Source organism: Lissotriton vulgaris, chromosome 3_1 (genome assembly GCF_964263255.1).
Source record: "Lissotriton vulgaris chromosome 3_1, aLisVul1.2, whole genome shotgun sequence".
Lineage (NCBI taxonomy): Eukaryota > Metazoa > Chordata > Amphibia > Caudata > Salamandridae > Lissotriton > Lissotriton vulgaris.
In genome coordinates this window covers 1,456,117,354-1,456,134,640 of record NC_141689.1, presented here as the reverse complement: position 1 = coordinate 1,456,134,640, position 17,287 = coordinate 1,456,117,354, and the positions used below count along the sequence as shown (strand labels likewise).

Below are 17,287 nucleotides of genomic sequence, written 5' to 3'. Positions count from 1 at the left end.
CTTGAAAGGATGCATTGCCCAAAAGATGGAAACATCGATGCCCTCAGAAGTAAAAGGGAAGTTTTTTGGATTTTCATTCTTGAGACGGCTGTCTCAGGATTGACTGGGCATATTCCTTGGGAAAATGCCTTCCATTGATCCTTACCCTGTTTTCTGTCCTGCTCTTTTTGTTATGCTACGATAAAAATGAAAGATTAATCTATTTGTGCTATATTACCTTTTTTCTATCTCTTTGGTCATCTTTTTTGGTTTTCTACTATATTGTCTTTAGTCCGCTTTTTTATGGTTATTGTTATATACTCTGACGTTTTGTATCTCTTTACTAGAATTCCTCTCCTTTTAGGAGCCGGTCTTACTTTGCTATGACTCATATGCCTTGCCTGGCTTCATTCAGGTGTTACGGTTGCTTCATCTAGCATTTCCCGTCGTATTGTACTCTCTATCTAATATGGCCGCCAGCTATTCTTTCGTGATCGGTGCCACGATTAGCGGTCTAGTGTCTTGAAGTATTTTACACGTTCCACTCTCCTTGTCCCCCCACCTTTTAGGAGCCTGTCTTATTTCGCTATGACCCAGAGACTATGTTTGGCCTCTAACAGTCATTTTGGCTGCTTCTTTTAGCAATTTCCGTAGTATTTTATCACTATCTAATATGGCCGCCAGCTATTCACTCGTAGTCGGTACCGCAATTAGCTGTCTAGTGTTTGGAATGTTCCTGCACGTCGTCCGGAATCTATCTACACAGGTGCCGTGTATTATAGCGTTTACTGATGGTATTTATACCACCTGTACGTCGGGTTCATTTATTCTTGTCAGGGCGGGAGACAGACCCGTGCGGTGCGGATGTGGAGATCCTCTGGTCACGCTGGCTAGGTAAGTTCATTTTGACGGTTGCTTCTATATCTTTCCTGGAACGTAGCCTTAGCGACCTTTTTACATCGTGTATCCTCTTCTTACACTACAGGATCACGCTATCGTTATATCTTTCCCCGACCCCAGTGGCCTCTTCTACCTTGGTGGCTTGGACTTGCGAGTCTCTAAAGCGAATTTTACACGCGCCTGACTTAAGGTAAATTTTGCATTAGACTTACGCTGCCTACTTCGGTACGTAGGTCCTCTAGGCAAGTTATTCTTGTATAGACTGTGTCATCACCTAATACACCGTATTCCGTGATACATTAATGATGGTATATTGTTTTAATTCTCATTTTTTCCTTTCATTAGTCCTGCCTATTATCCTTAGGTAAATGTATATTTTTTTCTTTCTTCATTTTTCTTTATTTAGTATGTATTGTGTTCAGTCTTCTTTTTGGATCGCCGAACATTAGTCCTTACACTTCCTGGTCTAAAACAAATTCTATTGGCTGTCTGATCTTCCTCCGATTATTCTGGTGAGCCTTTTTGATCTTCAGACTCTTGCAGTCCATGTAGACGCCAGTACTCTCCGACATCTAGAAGTAGTATGAGTGCTTTGTGCCTTTTGTTAAGCCTACTCCTAAACGGTTCTTTACTCTCTGTTTCTGTACATTACCATACAGATTTCTCTGAAAGTCCCTCGTGTATCCGATATTGACCAATTCATTTCGTAAGGCTGTTCGTCTATTATTCCTCCGTTCCAGCCTTCTGGGGATTTTACTGTCTGGTATGTAAATTTGTATATATCCCACACCGTCCTTCACGTTTATGAGCATAGGTTCTCCTACTTTTTAACCTTATGGATTACTCAGAGATTTTGAATTGTTAGATTTGAACACTTGATTTATGTGTTATTTGTGTTTTTCTTTGATGCTATCATAGTTGTACATACAATTTTGGGGCTTTTTTATTATTTAACTTTCTCTCTTTTGTAAGTATGTTATTGATTGTATGGGTTACAGCTTGACTATATTTTGTTTTACTGCATGCTTGATGAGTTTTCCCTCCCTTTTTAGGTTTTATTGGTTGTATACTTTACTCATTATACTCTTTTGCCCACAGATATGCTTTTGCTTGACCAGAAATTTTGAACAGAAACTTACCTGACTGACCTGGATACTTCGAACTCTGTGCCCTTCCTCATTAATGTGATGAATTGCTCCCTGATGAAGGAATTCCCTATTGTGGCACTATTCCGAAACGCGCGTCGGTGCATTTTCCGTCTGGTTGATGAGAGTTTCTAGTTAGTTGAGTCAATATGAATGTATCGGTTTGTGAGCGAGTATGTGATTGGTAGAATGAGTGAGTGATGTATGTGCCTCTTTTTGTTGTTCTTCCTGTTCTTGGGCTGATGTTACATGAATTATATGCAGTCCTCATTCAATGAATTATGTATTTTTTGTATTTTGCACATTTGACAGAGATTTTTCATATAAATATAAATGACAATAAAATAATTTCAATATAATTAGCTGTTCTGTGGGCATTCTATATTCTTGGTACTGTCTAGCTCTTTACATTATTGGGAACTGCCCTTTCATTTTGCTCTAATTATATACTGCCCTGATGGGTTGTTCCCTCTTATCCTTTTTAGGTTCAGGGTCCCTCTTATGTTCTTTATAGCGTTCTCCTTTTTATAAATTAGTCTGACAATGGCCCCCTTCCAACTTTCTGGGAAAATCCCAGAGGTTAAAATATTTTTAAAGGTCGCATTTAGAAAGCTTGCCCACCAGTCAGTATTATTTTTTTAATATAGTTCCTGGTAGGTTATCTGGCCCTGCGGCTTTAGTTCATTTTAAAGATCGGATGGTTTCTTTTATATTAAGAGAAGAGACGAGAAGAGAAGAGAAGTACAACTTTAATTGTTCTACATCCTTAGTCCTTATTTCTAAGGTCTTCTTCATCCTCTTACCATTATAAAAGTTACTCAGAGGGTTAACCCAATAATCTTCTTCCACTATACACCGCATTTCGCCTTGTACATTTCCCTCTTTTACCAATCGTAAAAATAATCTTATATTATTTGTGTTTATCACTTCTAACATTGTTTGCCAATTTTTAGACATATATTCTATTTTCCTTTCTCTCAACCTATTTTTATACACAAGTTTTGCCACTCAAAGGCTCTCCATGATTTCCTTGTCCAGTCTTTTTCTTAGCTGCCTTTCCCATTTTCCTACCCTCAACTTTAAAATCCTACACTAATTATTAAACAAACCATTTGTTCTCTCTTTTTCCTTGGGTGCAGGCCCTGATTTTACTTGTATCCTTAGACAATTTACCACTTGCTCAATTACCTGATCGTACCATTTTAGAATGTTATCTCTTTGCTCCAAATTACCAACAGACGTATAATCAATTATCAGATTATTAACCAACCTCAGGCTGTCCTCGGTTATACCGGTGGTTGTGTGTCTATGGTGTTCTATTTGTAAAGGGACCATTCTTTCTCTTTCCGACTCTTGTTCTATCCTAATTAGTAATTGTAGAGGCCAGTGGTCGCTGCCTTTGCTCTGCAGTACCGCAAATCATTCTACTTCCTTAAAATACCAAGTATTTATAAAAGCATAATCAATTGGGCAATTCTGGTTCCCTATGCGAAAGGTCTTTGTTGTGGGGCGGTCGGTGTTCGGTTGTCCATTGGCTCAAAATAGCCCTATGGATCCGAGAAACTTTGCTAGGTATTTGTCTCGTGCAGAACTACCTGCTCCTGCAAAAGTTGCCGGGGGTACCTGTGCCGTGGTTAATAGGTCTTTAAACAGTTTATCTCTAGAGCAAGGGTCATGTTTGTGATTAAAGTCTCCTAGACTCATTATCAGTTGTGATGCTTTTGTTATACAAATGAACTCCAGATCTTCCTCTAGCAATCCCAGTTGCTCTTCATAGTCTGGTATAGCTCCTGGCTGGATGTATATATTAATCACTATTATTCGTCTTCTTGCCCACGTACCACTATAGAGCTCTACCCGACTAGCTAATAGCCACCTACATTTCACGTTTAACTTGATTATTTTATTGGCTATTTTAGATGATACCAAGGGAATCAGCCCCCCGAGGGGCACCCTAAATTAATTTGTACTGCCTTTTTGGTAACCATAAAAAAACAATCTATTGGTTTGGTTTGGGTACCTCGCACAATCAGGACTACTGAAAACACATTATTTCATAACTTCCCAGCATTTCCCTAAAGTTGTTTTGGGATAACCGTTTCTTATATCCCCTGATATTTCCCGACAATATACGTAGGCTGTGCGAGGACCCCGATTCCTAATCCAACTCCCTCAACCCTTCCATCAAATTGTCATCTCAACTTATTGAAGATTCAAGTAGTGGTTCAAATCGATTGCTCAACACTGGACCCTTTACAGCATTTGCTATTGTTACTGTTAACCCTTGATTTTTATCAGTACAAATTCTTCTATGCTGGGCCCCTTGTATATCATACTGCATTTGCTCCTGACATAGTCCTGCGTGGTAGGTGAGGGTCCGAGAGTCCCCAGGGTTACTCCCTTAAATAGCCAATTTGCTATCATGCACGAGTCTTATCCCCTCCTTTTCCAAATCTCCCTCTGGCCTTACCACCATCTGATCTACAAATTCTGAGCAGAAGAGGACCTTTATTGCTTCTTTCCTTCCAAATTGGTTACAAAACCTATTTGTCTTATATCATCAGATTTGACTTCACTTAATGTGGGACATTTAACCAGTATTTGTGGTAGGTTTCAGCGATTTAGGACTTTTACTTTCCTTTTGCCGCTTTCTCCCTAACCTTCGCCCACATGGTTCCATAAACACCCATAGGCCATCTCTGTTATTGTACTCCCTGTTACTCCTCCTGTCCTTCTGGCTATAGTTACAATCTCCGGCTTAGGGCAGACTCTTATCCCGGGTTGAACTGAGGAGGGATCACCGCTTATCTTATTCTTATGCCAGAGGGCTCATCCCCGCCCTGCTCTCCCTTCTTTCCTTTTTCCTCTGTACTACAATACTTCCACACAGTGTGTTCATCCTCTTCACGGTTCTTATATCATTTTTATTTGAATTCCCCCTTGGTCCCTTTTTACTTCTGGTTCCATCTATCAATCGCCTCTCTTGATCTGGTATCACCACTCCCTGCCCTTTGCTCTGACTTTGTTGTAATTCCCTTATTTCTTTTACCATTTTCTGGGGGTTCCTTCTAACCTTATGCTCGGGTATATATCTCTTAAATCTCCCACAGGAGCTCCTCTTTATTACCAACATAGGGTACTTTGAGATATATACCATCGGGGGATTTTCGGTCAGTGTAGATTCGCACAGATCAGTACCTGATGACACATATACCTCCTGATCTCTCTTCTCTATTACTGGCAGTACTATAGTAGGCATACAGTTGTTAATTTGTTTTAACTCCTCTGCGATCTGCTGAGATTGGGCTTTATGGGTTTTTCCTTGTTCGTTATTCTCAGGTAGAGCTTCTAGCATTGCCTGAAGGGTCTTTTGCAATAAAAACAACACCTCTAGTAATGGTTAGGCCAAACAACACAGCACGAGCACCATTGCGCCAATATAGAGTAGTTATATAAAACAATTTTTTGTCAAGGGGCTAAAGTCAAACTTTTCAATGTGCTCGTACTATGTTGTTTGGCCTAACTATTGATTATCTCCTGGCCATGCTTGTTTGTTTATGCCTGAGTTTCTCTTTTCCCTATGTTTGTTTGACACTACCCCATTTTCCTCTGTGTTATTTCCATGCTCTTCATGATGTAAATTTTAATGTTTATTCTCCCATAAGAAGTATATGACACAGTCGTATTATATCTCTGTGTTGATTTGTTCTATTTTTAATTGTTGAAAGGGACCACTGTTCCTTTACAATTTCTCGTACCCAAGGTCCCTCTTAGACCCTTTGGGTACCCTGGTCTCTTAAAAATACTGTGTTTAAGTAAAGCATGGAGCATGTCTGGCTTACCAGTTCTTCCCGCAGTTGGCAAATGAGTTCATCTCTCTCCTTCAGCTGCAGCTTCAGCATGGAGCGCTCGTCTTTCATGATATCCTATAAAACATCAAACGTCACATTAGAACAGGCTTAGTGCGTCTCCTTTGCTCTTGACAAGAAAAGGCAGTTTCACACAGCGGGAGATAATTGCATTCAAGTAATGAAACCTAATTTCCCTGTGTCGTTTGTGATATTTCTGATGACATATTCTAAAGGTGCAGTATAAACAAGCTAATGCAGCCAATGCCATTATGGAAATACGTGAGTAGTTCCCTCTGTCAGAGGCCATTTTGCCTACGTCTAATTCTAATTCTTTTGCGTCTCTTGTCAGGCGCACTCGCTTTGCTTTAGGAACAGATGGCCATTACATTTCATTGCAATCCTTGCATAAACTGACATTTGCTAATTACCAGCGAGAGGCCCATGCAAAGCCGAAAATGGGAACTCTGCTGATTGGATCAACTTGAAATATGGCATACCTAGCATTTGGTGCTGTCACCTGTGCTTCAAGTCCTCTGAGAATCATCAGTATCGCAATTTCCAAGAATGCTGGCAATGTTAGAGTGTGTGTGTGGTGTGTGTGTGTGTGTGTGTGTGTGCGTGTGTGTGCGTGTGTGTGTGGGTGTGTGTGTGTGTATATATATATATATATTCACTGAAAAAACCATAGGTTATAGACCATATATAGTTAGGGATTAGCATTTAAAAAACCTTATTTTATTTGCACAAAACCATTGAAATTCCATATATAGTTAGTTGCACTAACTATATATCGCGGACCCGCAATCCACTGCTAATGATGTCACATATTACATCATTCATGACATGGTCAGTGACATCACTGATGACATCACTGATGACATCTCAAATGACATCACTGATGACATCACTGATGACATCACTGATGACAACACCCAGTGACTTTATGTTTCTGTAAAGTTAAAATATGTCTTACATATTGAAGAATGAGTGGATGTATAAGTGTCTGGATGAAGGATTTAGTAGGTGCATGACTGACTGTATGAGAGAATGATTAAATGTGTCTCACTGAGTGTATGGGTTAGTGATTAAAGTGTCTTAATTTGGCAATCATTATTTATGTTGTTCTGTAAACTGCTGCATGTTTAAATCAGTAGCTATATCAGTAACTATATGGGTTATTGAATGGTTGCCCAAGTATTTGTATGGGAGACTGAGTATGTGTGTGGGTGGCTGGGAGGTGTATAACTCTGTGCATAGATGTGTGAGCAGTTGATTCCCTAGGTGTATGGGTTCAAAAGTGCACGTAGAAACAGCTGTATGGACAGTTGACTGTGTGCATGCGTATATTGGTGAGTGAATGGATATCTCAGTGCTACATGTCAAAGTAAGTACATATGTAAAACACACTCCATGTGAGAGTTGACATATATAAATACCTGAACATAAGAGCCAGTGAATGTGTGAGTGGCTGTATGAATCATTGTGAACTTGTATCAAGGATTGTATAAGAGAGTAAATATGTGTTACTATATGTTTGAATAAGTAAGGTGTGTATAACTGTATAGTTGAGGAAATGGAGATGTGATTGATTCTTTCCATGACTGACTAGGTGTGTGAGTAACTCCATGGATGTGTGACAGTCTGTGAGTGCCTGTTTACACTGAGTGTATCTAAGGTTATATTAGAGTCTGAAGATGTATTATCACATAAATGATATCATCAGTGATGTAATCAGTAATGTCAAATGAGATGTCAGTGATGTCATCAGTGATGTCATTTGAGATGTCATCAGTGATGTCATCAGTGATGTCATTTGAGATGTCATCAGTGATGTCATCAGTGATGTCACTGACCATGTCATGAATGATGTAATATGTGACATCATTAGCAGTGGATTGCGGGTCCGCGATATATAGTTAGTGCAACTAACTATATATGGAATTTCAATGGTTTTGTGCAAATAAAATAAGGTTTTTTAAATGCTAATCCCTAACTATATATGGTCTATAACCTATGGTTTTTTCAGTGAATTTTCAAGGTTTTGTAAATGCAAATTCCTAACTATATATGGTCTATAACCTATGGTTTTTTCTGTGAATTTCATTGGTTTTTTAAAAGCTAATATCTATAGCTGTAAAATATATTCTTTATTAAGTGACGTATCACGTAGCCCGTGAGACGCCTCATGATGCATCGCATAACCGTGACGTATCGTCTCTGCAGCGCAAACCAAACCCAAAACGTAAGCGCGCCAGAACACGCTTAAAGATATATATATATTTTTTTAACCTTAATTAGACAAAATCCACACGTGCACATATCACAAACGTTCAAAAAACACAATATGTCGGACTCCCGTTACGCTGCCGGTTAGCTGCCCGGTTAACGTACCAGGAAGCACCTTTACCGCGAAAAATCGCAATTTTTTTTTTCTTTTGCCCCGCAGGGAACTTTAATAGCCCCCTCATCAATCCTAGGGGTTCAGGAGGGGTCTGCCTTACCCCTTTCATTCATTTACACCTTTTTTTTTTCCACCTCTTGTCTCTCCATCCCACAGAGAGACAAGATGGCGGCCGCTCCAGACTGTTTACAATGATAACAGCCAATCAGCTTCTCCTCAGACTCCTGTTACACTGCCGGTTAGCTTCCCGGTTAGCTGCCCGGTTCGCGTACCAAGACGCGTCTCTACGGCGAAAAAATCGTTTGTTTTTTTTTTGTTTTTTTTGGCCCCGCGTGGCTTTATAATATCCCCCTCATCAATCCTATGGGGTCAGAAGGGGTCTACCTTGCCCTCTTTCCTTCATTTCCCTCTTTGTTTTGGTCTCCTCTTGTCTCTCGATCCTACCGAGAGACAAGATGGCGGCTGCTCCGGACTGTTTACAATGTTGACAGCCAATCAGCTACTCCTCAGACTCCCGTTACACTGCCGGTTAGCTTCCCGGTTAGCTGCCCGGTTAGCTGCCCGGTTCGCGTACCAAGACGCGTCTCTACGGCGAAAAAAATCGGAATTTTTTTTTTTTTTGGGCCCCGCGTGGCTCTATAATATCCCCCTCATCAATCCTAGGGGGTCAGAAGGGGTCTACCTTGCCCCCTTTCCTTCATTTCCCCCTTTGTTTTGGCCTCCTCTTGTCTCTCGATCCTACCGAGAGACAAGATGGCGGCCGCTCCGGACTGTTTAGAATGTTGACAGACACCGGAGAGCCAATCAGCTTCGCTTCGCAAAGTTCCGATACGCGAAAAGTTCGCGAACCGGAGCGCTACCCGGAGCGCTGTTACAGATATATATCTTGTTTTAAACGTTAATTTCTCAAAATCCACTGAAGCACATATATTGAGACCTAGCAAAGGCACATCGAGCTAACAGTCCCTACAATTTTGCCAAGTTTCGTGGAAATCCATTCAGCCGTTCGGGCTAAAAGTGAGGCCAACCGCCCTATGGAAATTAACATGGGAAAAACGCGTTTTGGGACCCCCCTTTTTTCTCGGCCCCCCCTTGACGAACCCCCCCCCAAATTTCCAGGAGCTGCTCAGAAACAAAATGTGCCATTTTCCTGAAAATGTCAGCCAATTCCGTCCACAAACGCCAAAGTTATTAGGCATAGAATTTTCAAAAGTTCCATAGAGAAAAAATCCTAACTATATATACCTACTGGCTATCGCCAGTAGGTAATATATATATATATATATATATATATATATATATATATATATATATATATATATATATATATATATATATATATATATATATATTACCTACTGGCGGTCGCCAGTAGGTAGTTATAGTTAGGATAATTTTCAATGTTAAATCTCAACATTCTATTTTGAATAACTTTGGCGCCGGTTGACGAATCTGCCTGAAATTTTCAGGAAAATGGTCTCATGGCGGTCCGGTCCTTCCCTGAAAGTTTGGGGGGGATTCGTCAAGCGGGGGCCGAGATAAAAGGGGGGTCCCAAAACGCGTTTTCCCCATGTTAATTTCCATAGGGCGGTCGATTTCACTTTTAGCCCGAACGGCTGAATGGATTTCCACCAAACTTGGCAAAATTGTAGGGACTGGTAGCCCGATGTGCCTTTGCTATGTCTCAAGATATGTGCTCCAGTGGATTTTGAGTAATTTAGGTTCAAAAAAATATATATATCTATAGCCGCGCTCCCGTGCGCGCACGGGAGTGCGCTCCAGGCGCGACACGCGACTTGCGCGCAGGAAGCTGATTGGATCTCAGTTGTCTGTAAACATTCTAAACAGTGCGGAGCGGCCGCCATCTTGTGTCTCGGTAAAATCGAGACACAAGGAGTTTGAAAAAAAAAGGGGCAAATGACCATAAGGGGGAAGAGTAGACCCCCTCTGACCCCCTAGGTTTGATGTAGGGACTAAAATAGGGTCCTGCAGGGCATTAAAAATTTTTTTTCGTTTTGCGCGGGGATAGCCGCGCTCCCGTGCGCGCACGGGAGTGCGCTCCAGGCGCGACACGCGACTTGCGCGCAGGAAGCTGATTGGATCATAAGGGGGAAGAGTAGACCCCCTCTGACCCCCTAAATCCAGGACTATATTTATGAAGGCCTTGCGCTGTTAGTTTTGCGCTTCCTGTGCGTCAATTTTTGTGACGCACCAGCGGTGTAAAAAAATGCGCATTGTTATGCAATATTTAAAAAGTGACGCATCTATCTAGATGCGTCACTTTTTAAATATAGTGCAACGAGGTACATTTTATTACACTGCTGGTGTTATGCGTCACTTTTCTGTGCGCACTCCTTATGACGTTCCAGATGTGTCATATTTAATGTATGACGAATCATGTTGCAGATACAATATGGCGCAGAGTTTTAAAAAGTGACCCATGTACCTAGATGCGTCACTTTTTAAAAATAGCGTCAGGTATAATGTATGCAGAGGGGGTGTTCTCTCGCAAAAAGCTTTGTAATAGCGACGCAGTGAAATCTTTGAGATTTCACTGCGTCAGTTTTAGGATGCTGTTGCGTCAAAATCTTGTGTCTGCTTTACAGCAGGTGTTAGACTGAGGCAAGACCTTTCATATGCTGCTTTCCCCATTTGAAAGGACACATTACTGGAGTTGCGTCACTTTTGTGACGCACTCCAGCAATGCGTTACTTGGAATGTCATAAGGAGTGCGCACAGAAAAGTGACGCATTGCACCAGTAGTGTAAAAAAATGTGTTGCGTTGCGTTATATTTAAAAAGTGAGGTATCTAGGTAGATGGGTCACTTTTTAAAATCAAGCGCCACATTATATCTGCGTGAGGTATAATGCATGCAGAGGGGGTGTTCCCCCACAAAAAGCTTTGTAATAGCGACGCAGTGAAATGTTTGAGATTTAAATATAAATATAGTGCAACGAGGCACATTTTATTACACTGCTGGTGTGATGCGTCACTTTTCTGTACACAGTCCTTATGACATTCCAGATGTGTCATATTTAATGTATGACGAATCATATTGCAAGGAGTTACAGATACGTCAGTATTTCTGACATATGTGTAAACATAAAAGTGATGCGAGGCCGGCGCAAAATTTTGACGCAATAGCATCCTAAAAGCGACGCAGGGAAATCTCATAGATTTCAGTACGTTGTTATTACCAAGCTTTTTGCGAGGGATTGCCCCCTCTGCATACATTATACCTGATGCAGATACAATATGGCGCAGAGTTTTAAAAAGTGACCCATGTACCTACATGCGTCACTTTTTAAAAAATAGTGTCAGGTATAATGCATGCAGAGGGGGTGTTCCTTGCAAAAAGCTTGGTAATAATGACGCAGTGCGTCACTTTTAGGATGCAGTTGCGCCAAAATCTTGCGCCTGCTTCACAGCAAACCTTTCACATGGTGCTTTTTCCATGTGAAAGGACACATTACTGGAGTTGCGTCACTTTTGTGACGCACTCCTGCAATGCGTTACTTTTGTGTTTAGAGATATGTCAGAAATACTGACATATCTGTAACTCCTTGCGAATTGATTAGTCATATATTAAATATGACATATGTGGAATGTCATAAGGAGTGCGTCCAGATAAGTGACGCATCGCTATTTTCACGTAGCGATGCGTCACTTTTCAGAAATGAGGCCTCCAGTTTATTCACTGTGTCATAAATTTCTTTTCTAACACTCACCTTCTTTCAGTCCTCCTACTTCACTTCCTTTCACCTCTCATACCTTTCTGTTCTTTCTTACTCATTCTCCTTTCAATTATCAATGCACTATATTTCACTTACTCTTCATTTTTTAAGATTATAGCTCTTTGATGAGAATTGGAGGTAGTTCTGAAAAGAACTTTTGGTTTTCTTCTTTTAACTGAAGAGGAACAAAAACAGGGAATAGAAACTGCTCAACAGGAGCAAAAAGAAAAGAAAAAAATTAGGGGTGGGAAGGGCAGTGATGGTTCTCTAATGCCCGAACCATGAGCAGGACACTTTGCTCCCCATAGGTGAGGAGTTGATTGCAGTATCTGCATCTGACGACCCCATGGTTGAATGCAGGTTGGATGTTTGCCACCTGCCCCTGAGATTGATCTCTTCCGGAAGAAGTTGCTCCTCCTGTAGATGTAGAGGCCCCATCTCTAGGAACCTCCTGTGCCAGAGCCCTGACACTTTCCCGGGCAAAATTCTGGGGGTGCCTGGTCTCCACATGTCGGATCATCGTAAAGTTTCCAAAAGAGTACTTTTTTTGGGGGTTACCCCGTGACAGGACCTTTTTGCAGATCCTGCACTCTACTTTTGGTGCATTCACCTTCTTCTGGTCTGCTGGGAATTTAAAGAATTTCCAAATGAAATGTCCCTTCTTCTTTGGGGTAGGTGGCTCTTCATCAATGAAGTCATCTTCACTGCTGGATGATCTGGCAGCCATGATGAATCCAGGAATATGGAGCAGCAAAAAATGCAGGTCTTTCAGTCACAAAAGTGAAAGAAGAAGTGAAGGAAATGGGTGGGGATTTCATTCATTGTAACAAAAAACTGTTAGCAACCAATGAAAAGTGTTATTTTAGGGTCACATGACCTGACGCGCTTACGATGCGCGCTCGGGTGCACTTCCGGGTGCGTTTACGCAGCGCGATCGTAGGCGCTTCCGGGGCGCACACGTGGCGCGATCGTAGGCGCTTTTGCGTGCGTTTAGGCGCCGCGCACGTATGCGCTTCCGAGGGCACGTACGTTGCGCGCCGAAGTGACGTCATCAAACTTTAATAGAAATGCATAATCATTTTCCATATTAAAAAAAACAAATTTTATTTGTATGGTACGAAATGTTTTGCATTATTATTAACTTTTCATTCATATTTTTTTTTCACGAACGACAGTTGCGCTCTGGGTGCGCTTTCAGATGAGCGCACGGAGAAGCTTACAGGAGAGCTTAGCTGAAAGCTTCCCCGTGCGCGCACCCAGAGCGCAAAAAAAAAAAATCATAAAAAAAATGAATACTTAAAAAAAACAGCAAATTGTAAAAAAAAAAAGGTTAGAAACTCGATATACAAAGGAATTAGCATTTAAAAAACCTATGAAATGCACTGAAAAAACCATAGGTTTCACACCAGTTATAGTTAGGAATTAGCATTTAAAAAACCTTTGAAATTCACAGAAAAAACCATAGGTTTCACACCAGTTATAGTTAGGAATTAGCATTTAAAAAACCTATTAAATTCACTGAAAAAACCATAGGTTTCACACCAGTTATAGTTAGCTGGAAATTTTACTGATATAAAACCATTGAAATTCCCACGTTATAGTTAGTCGGACTCACTATAACTTGCGCGTGCAATGCACTGCTGATGACGTCACATATTACATCACTCATGACATGGTCAGTGACATCACTCATGACATCACTGATGACACCATCCTTGTGACATAGTGACAGACCTCCTCTCAGTGTAAAGTAACCCTTGAGACACATATTCAAAAATAGAAACTGAAATTTTTAAAAAATGGACATACCTATATCAGTTACAACAAGCAATTCTGTACTTCCACTATCTATATACTCATCCACTCATTCACCAACAGTTCTATATAGTCACTCATACATATACTCACTCATCATATGAAGAGATACACCTATACATTCTGTTACACACCGACATTCATCCAAAAGTTACTCACACACATATTCACACGTGCAAATAAACTATTGAACAACCATTTATTTGAAAATAGAGTTATACACACACTTCCACCTTACTTCTATTGAAAATTACACATATTTATTCTCTTAAACAATCACTTATAGAAACACATACTTATTTAAACAGGAAATCTTACAATCTCTTACTCTCACATATACTCAGTTATATACATCAATATTCATATATACTAGATTAAAACATATGTAGTTACTGATAAAGACACTAGTGAGACAGTCATTCACTCACTAACAAACACATATAGACACTCATCCACCCATACAGTCCTGTACATATGCTGTCTTCAAAACACATACAAACAAAGAGTCAGTCACTCATGCATCTATGTGCTAAGTAATACCTCCACCTAACCATATAGACACTCATACTAATACTAATAAAAATATCAAATAACCCATATACATACGCATGTAGCTACTTATCAACACATGTAGCCACTTATACACAAAGTGAAACACTAATATATGTATTTAAATATTTAAACATAACTCACTAATATTTATTTTTCAGAAAGACACATATTCACTGGATGGTGTCATCAGTGATGTCATGAGTGATGTCACTGACCATGTCATGAGTGATGTAATATGTGACGTCATCAGCAGTGCATTGCACGCGCAAGTTATAGTGAGTCCGACTAACTATAACGTGGGAATTTCAATGGTTTTATATCAGTAAAATTTCCAGCTAACTATAACTGGTGTGAAACCTATGGTTTTTTCAGTGAATTTAATAGGTTTTTTAAATGCTAATTCCTAACTATAACTGGTGTGAAACCTATGGTTTTTTCTGTGAATATATATATATATATATATATATGTATGTATATATATATATATATATATATATATATATATATATGTATATGTATATGTTGACAGCCCCCCCACTTGGGCATTATGAACTTTATTTCGGCAATACTTGCACAACAACTCACTGTAGGAAGAGCGAGTACACTACCAATACCAGAATGCCGTGCGAACGGCCACGCCCAGAAGTGTTGGTATTGGAACGTATTTAAAAGTGCACCGCAACAGGTTTGTGCACGTTTGCTGTTCCAGGCATCTGATGAAGTATGAAAATATGAAACGTGTCAGGCGGAACAACACGGACAAGCTGCGCACTTTGTGTAAACCAACTGCAAGCCTTCATTAAAATTATGAGCAGAATTCATTCCTGTTTGGGCCCCTTCCTTTTGTTGTGGCAAAGGAGTTTTGGATATATATATATATAAAAAAAACCAGTGTGACGAATCTGCGTACATATATACATATATATGACCTTGGAATGGGCCCCATGTAAACTTTAAAATAGTTCACAAAGGGACACAGGAATCACCGTAATTTTTGAACTACCAGCCAGCAAACGCACTACAAAGACCGGCATGCTCCTCAGGCAAGTACAAATCAAGCACCCACCTGAGGGTAATCATTGCAAGCACTAAGAAGAGCATGCGTGCGTTTTTCAAAGGCGAATGACTGTGTGAAAACCCTCCCTCCCTCCTCCCTCCGAAGAAGGCCGATGTAGGCTGAAATGCATTAGGAACAGGAAAACGGAGTGTTTCAATTGGTGAAATAAAAGGATGTTTCCCTTCCTGCAGTGTGTGCGCCTCGACTCCTTTCTGCAAGGAAAGACTTGGAATAATTTCACACGGCCCGGGTCCTGGCCGAGAGGAAACGCACCCCCAGCAAAGTGCGCCGGCTCTGCCCACAAACAGGACCATTTTGAGAAAACGGTGCAGGCCTAAGTGGGGCAGCGGCAGCCACCAGGGACCTGACCTTGGAATGGGCCCCATGTAAACTTTAAAATAGTTCACAAAGGGACACAGGAATCACCGTAATTTTTGAACTACCAGCCAGCAAACGCACTACAAAGACCGGCATGCTCCTCAGGCAAGTACAAATCAAGCACCCACCTGAGGGTAATCATTGCAAGCACTAAGAAGAGCATGCGTGCGTTTTTCAAAGGCGAATGACTGTGTGAAAACCCTCCCTCCCTCCTCCCTCCGAAGAAGGCCGATGTAGGCTGAAATGCATTAGGAACAGGAAAACGGAGTGTTTCAATTGGTGAAATAAAAGGATGTTTCCCTTCCTGCAGTGTGTGCGCCTCGACTCCTTTCTGCAAGGAAAGACTTGGAATAATATATATATATATATATATATATATATATATATATATATATATATATATATATATATATATATATATATATATATATATATATATATATATATATATATATATATATATATATATATATATATATATATATATATATATATATATATATATATATATATATATATATATATATATATATATATATGTATATATATCCTACTGGCGGTCACCAGTAGGTAGATATAGTTAGAACCTCTTTTCCATAGGAAATCCCCAACATTCTATTTGGAATAACTTTGGTGCCAGTTGAAGAATCTTCGCAAAATTCTCAGAACTAATGGCCAGGTCAGCTACGTTCCTATCCTGAAAGTCTCGGGGTGATTTGTGAAGCGGGGGCTGAGAAAAAAGGGGGTCCCAAAACATGTTTTCCCCATGCAATTTTCCATAGCGACCTTTAGCCACAGCTACAATCCGAACTGCTGAACAGAATTACATCAAATTTGGCAAAGAGGTAGCCCTTAGTTCACACTTGTGCCTTTTTGTTAAATGGTGTAAATCTGTTCAGTAGTTTTTTAGATATTAAAGGAAAAAAAAAATATATATGTGTTCAAGGCTACCATGTTGTAGCCGAAACGCGTCATGCTGGTGACTGTGGAGCAATAAACTTACCTTGAAGAATTCTTGGAGCGTTGCTGTTGTATGTTCCTACGTTGTGTGTCGGGCGGCCAGTGCCGGCAGGTGGGAGTTTTGAACAGATATATATATATATATATATATATATATATATATATATATATATATATATATATATATATATATATATCATTCGTAGTTGCCCTGAACACTGAAGACGCCACTCCATCAGGATTCGGTCAAAACAACCTTTAATTGACAGCAAACAGTTTTTCACCAAAGTTCTTCATGAACGCCCTGACGCGTTTCGAGGCGCCTGCCTCTTCCTCATAGGGCTAAGCATAGTGCATGGTTACATGTCTTTAAATCTCCCATAGCATACCGCTCCCACCTGGGTTTCAAAAACGGCATGCTGGGCATTGTAGTTCCTTTATTGCCTTCGGTGGCTTCCCAAGCACTATTCAAAGATTTGCACTTACTTTTGTTCATTTGATTCCTTTCAGTAAG

General features: G+C 40.3%; 1 protein-coding gene across 1 annotated transcript in view; it reads right to left on the bottom strand.

Annotated features, from left to right (window-relative positions):
- Positions 1 to 17,287, bottom strand: part of CCSER1 (coiled-coil serine rich protein 1) — a 2,474,954-nt gene that overhangs the window by 393,298 nt on the left and 2,064,369 nt on the right. Inside the window, exon 8 of the mRNA XM_086961938.1 lies at positions 5,867 to 5,950. Coding sequence (XP_086818064.1) covers positions 5,867 to 5,950 — 84 coding nt within the window. The remainder of the gene's footprint in view (positions 1 to 5,866; positions 5,951 to 17,287) is intronic.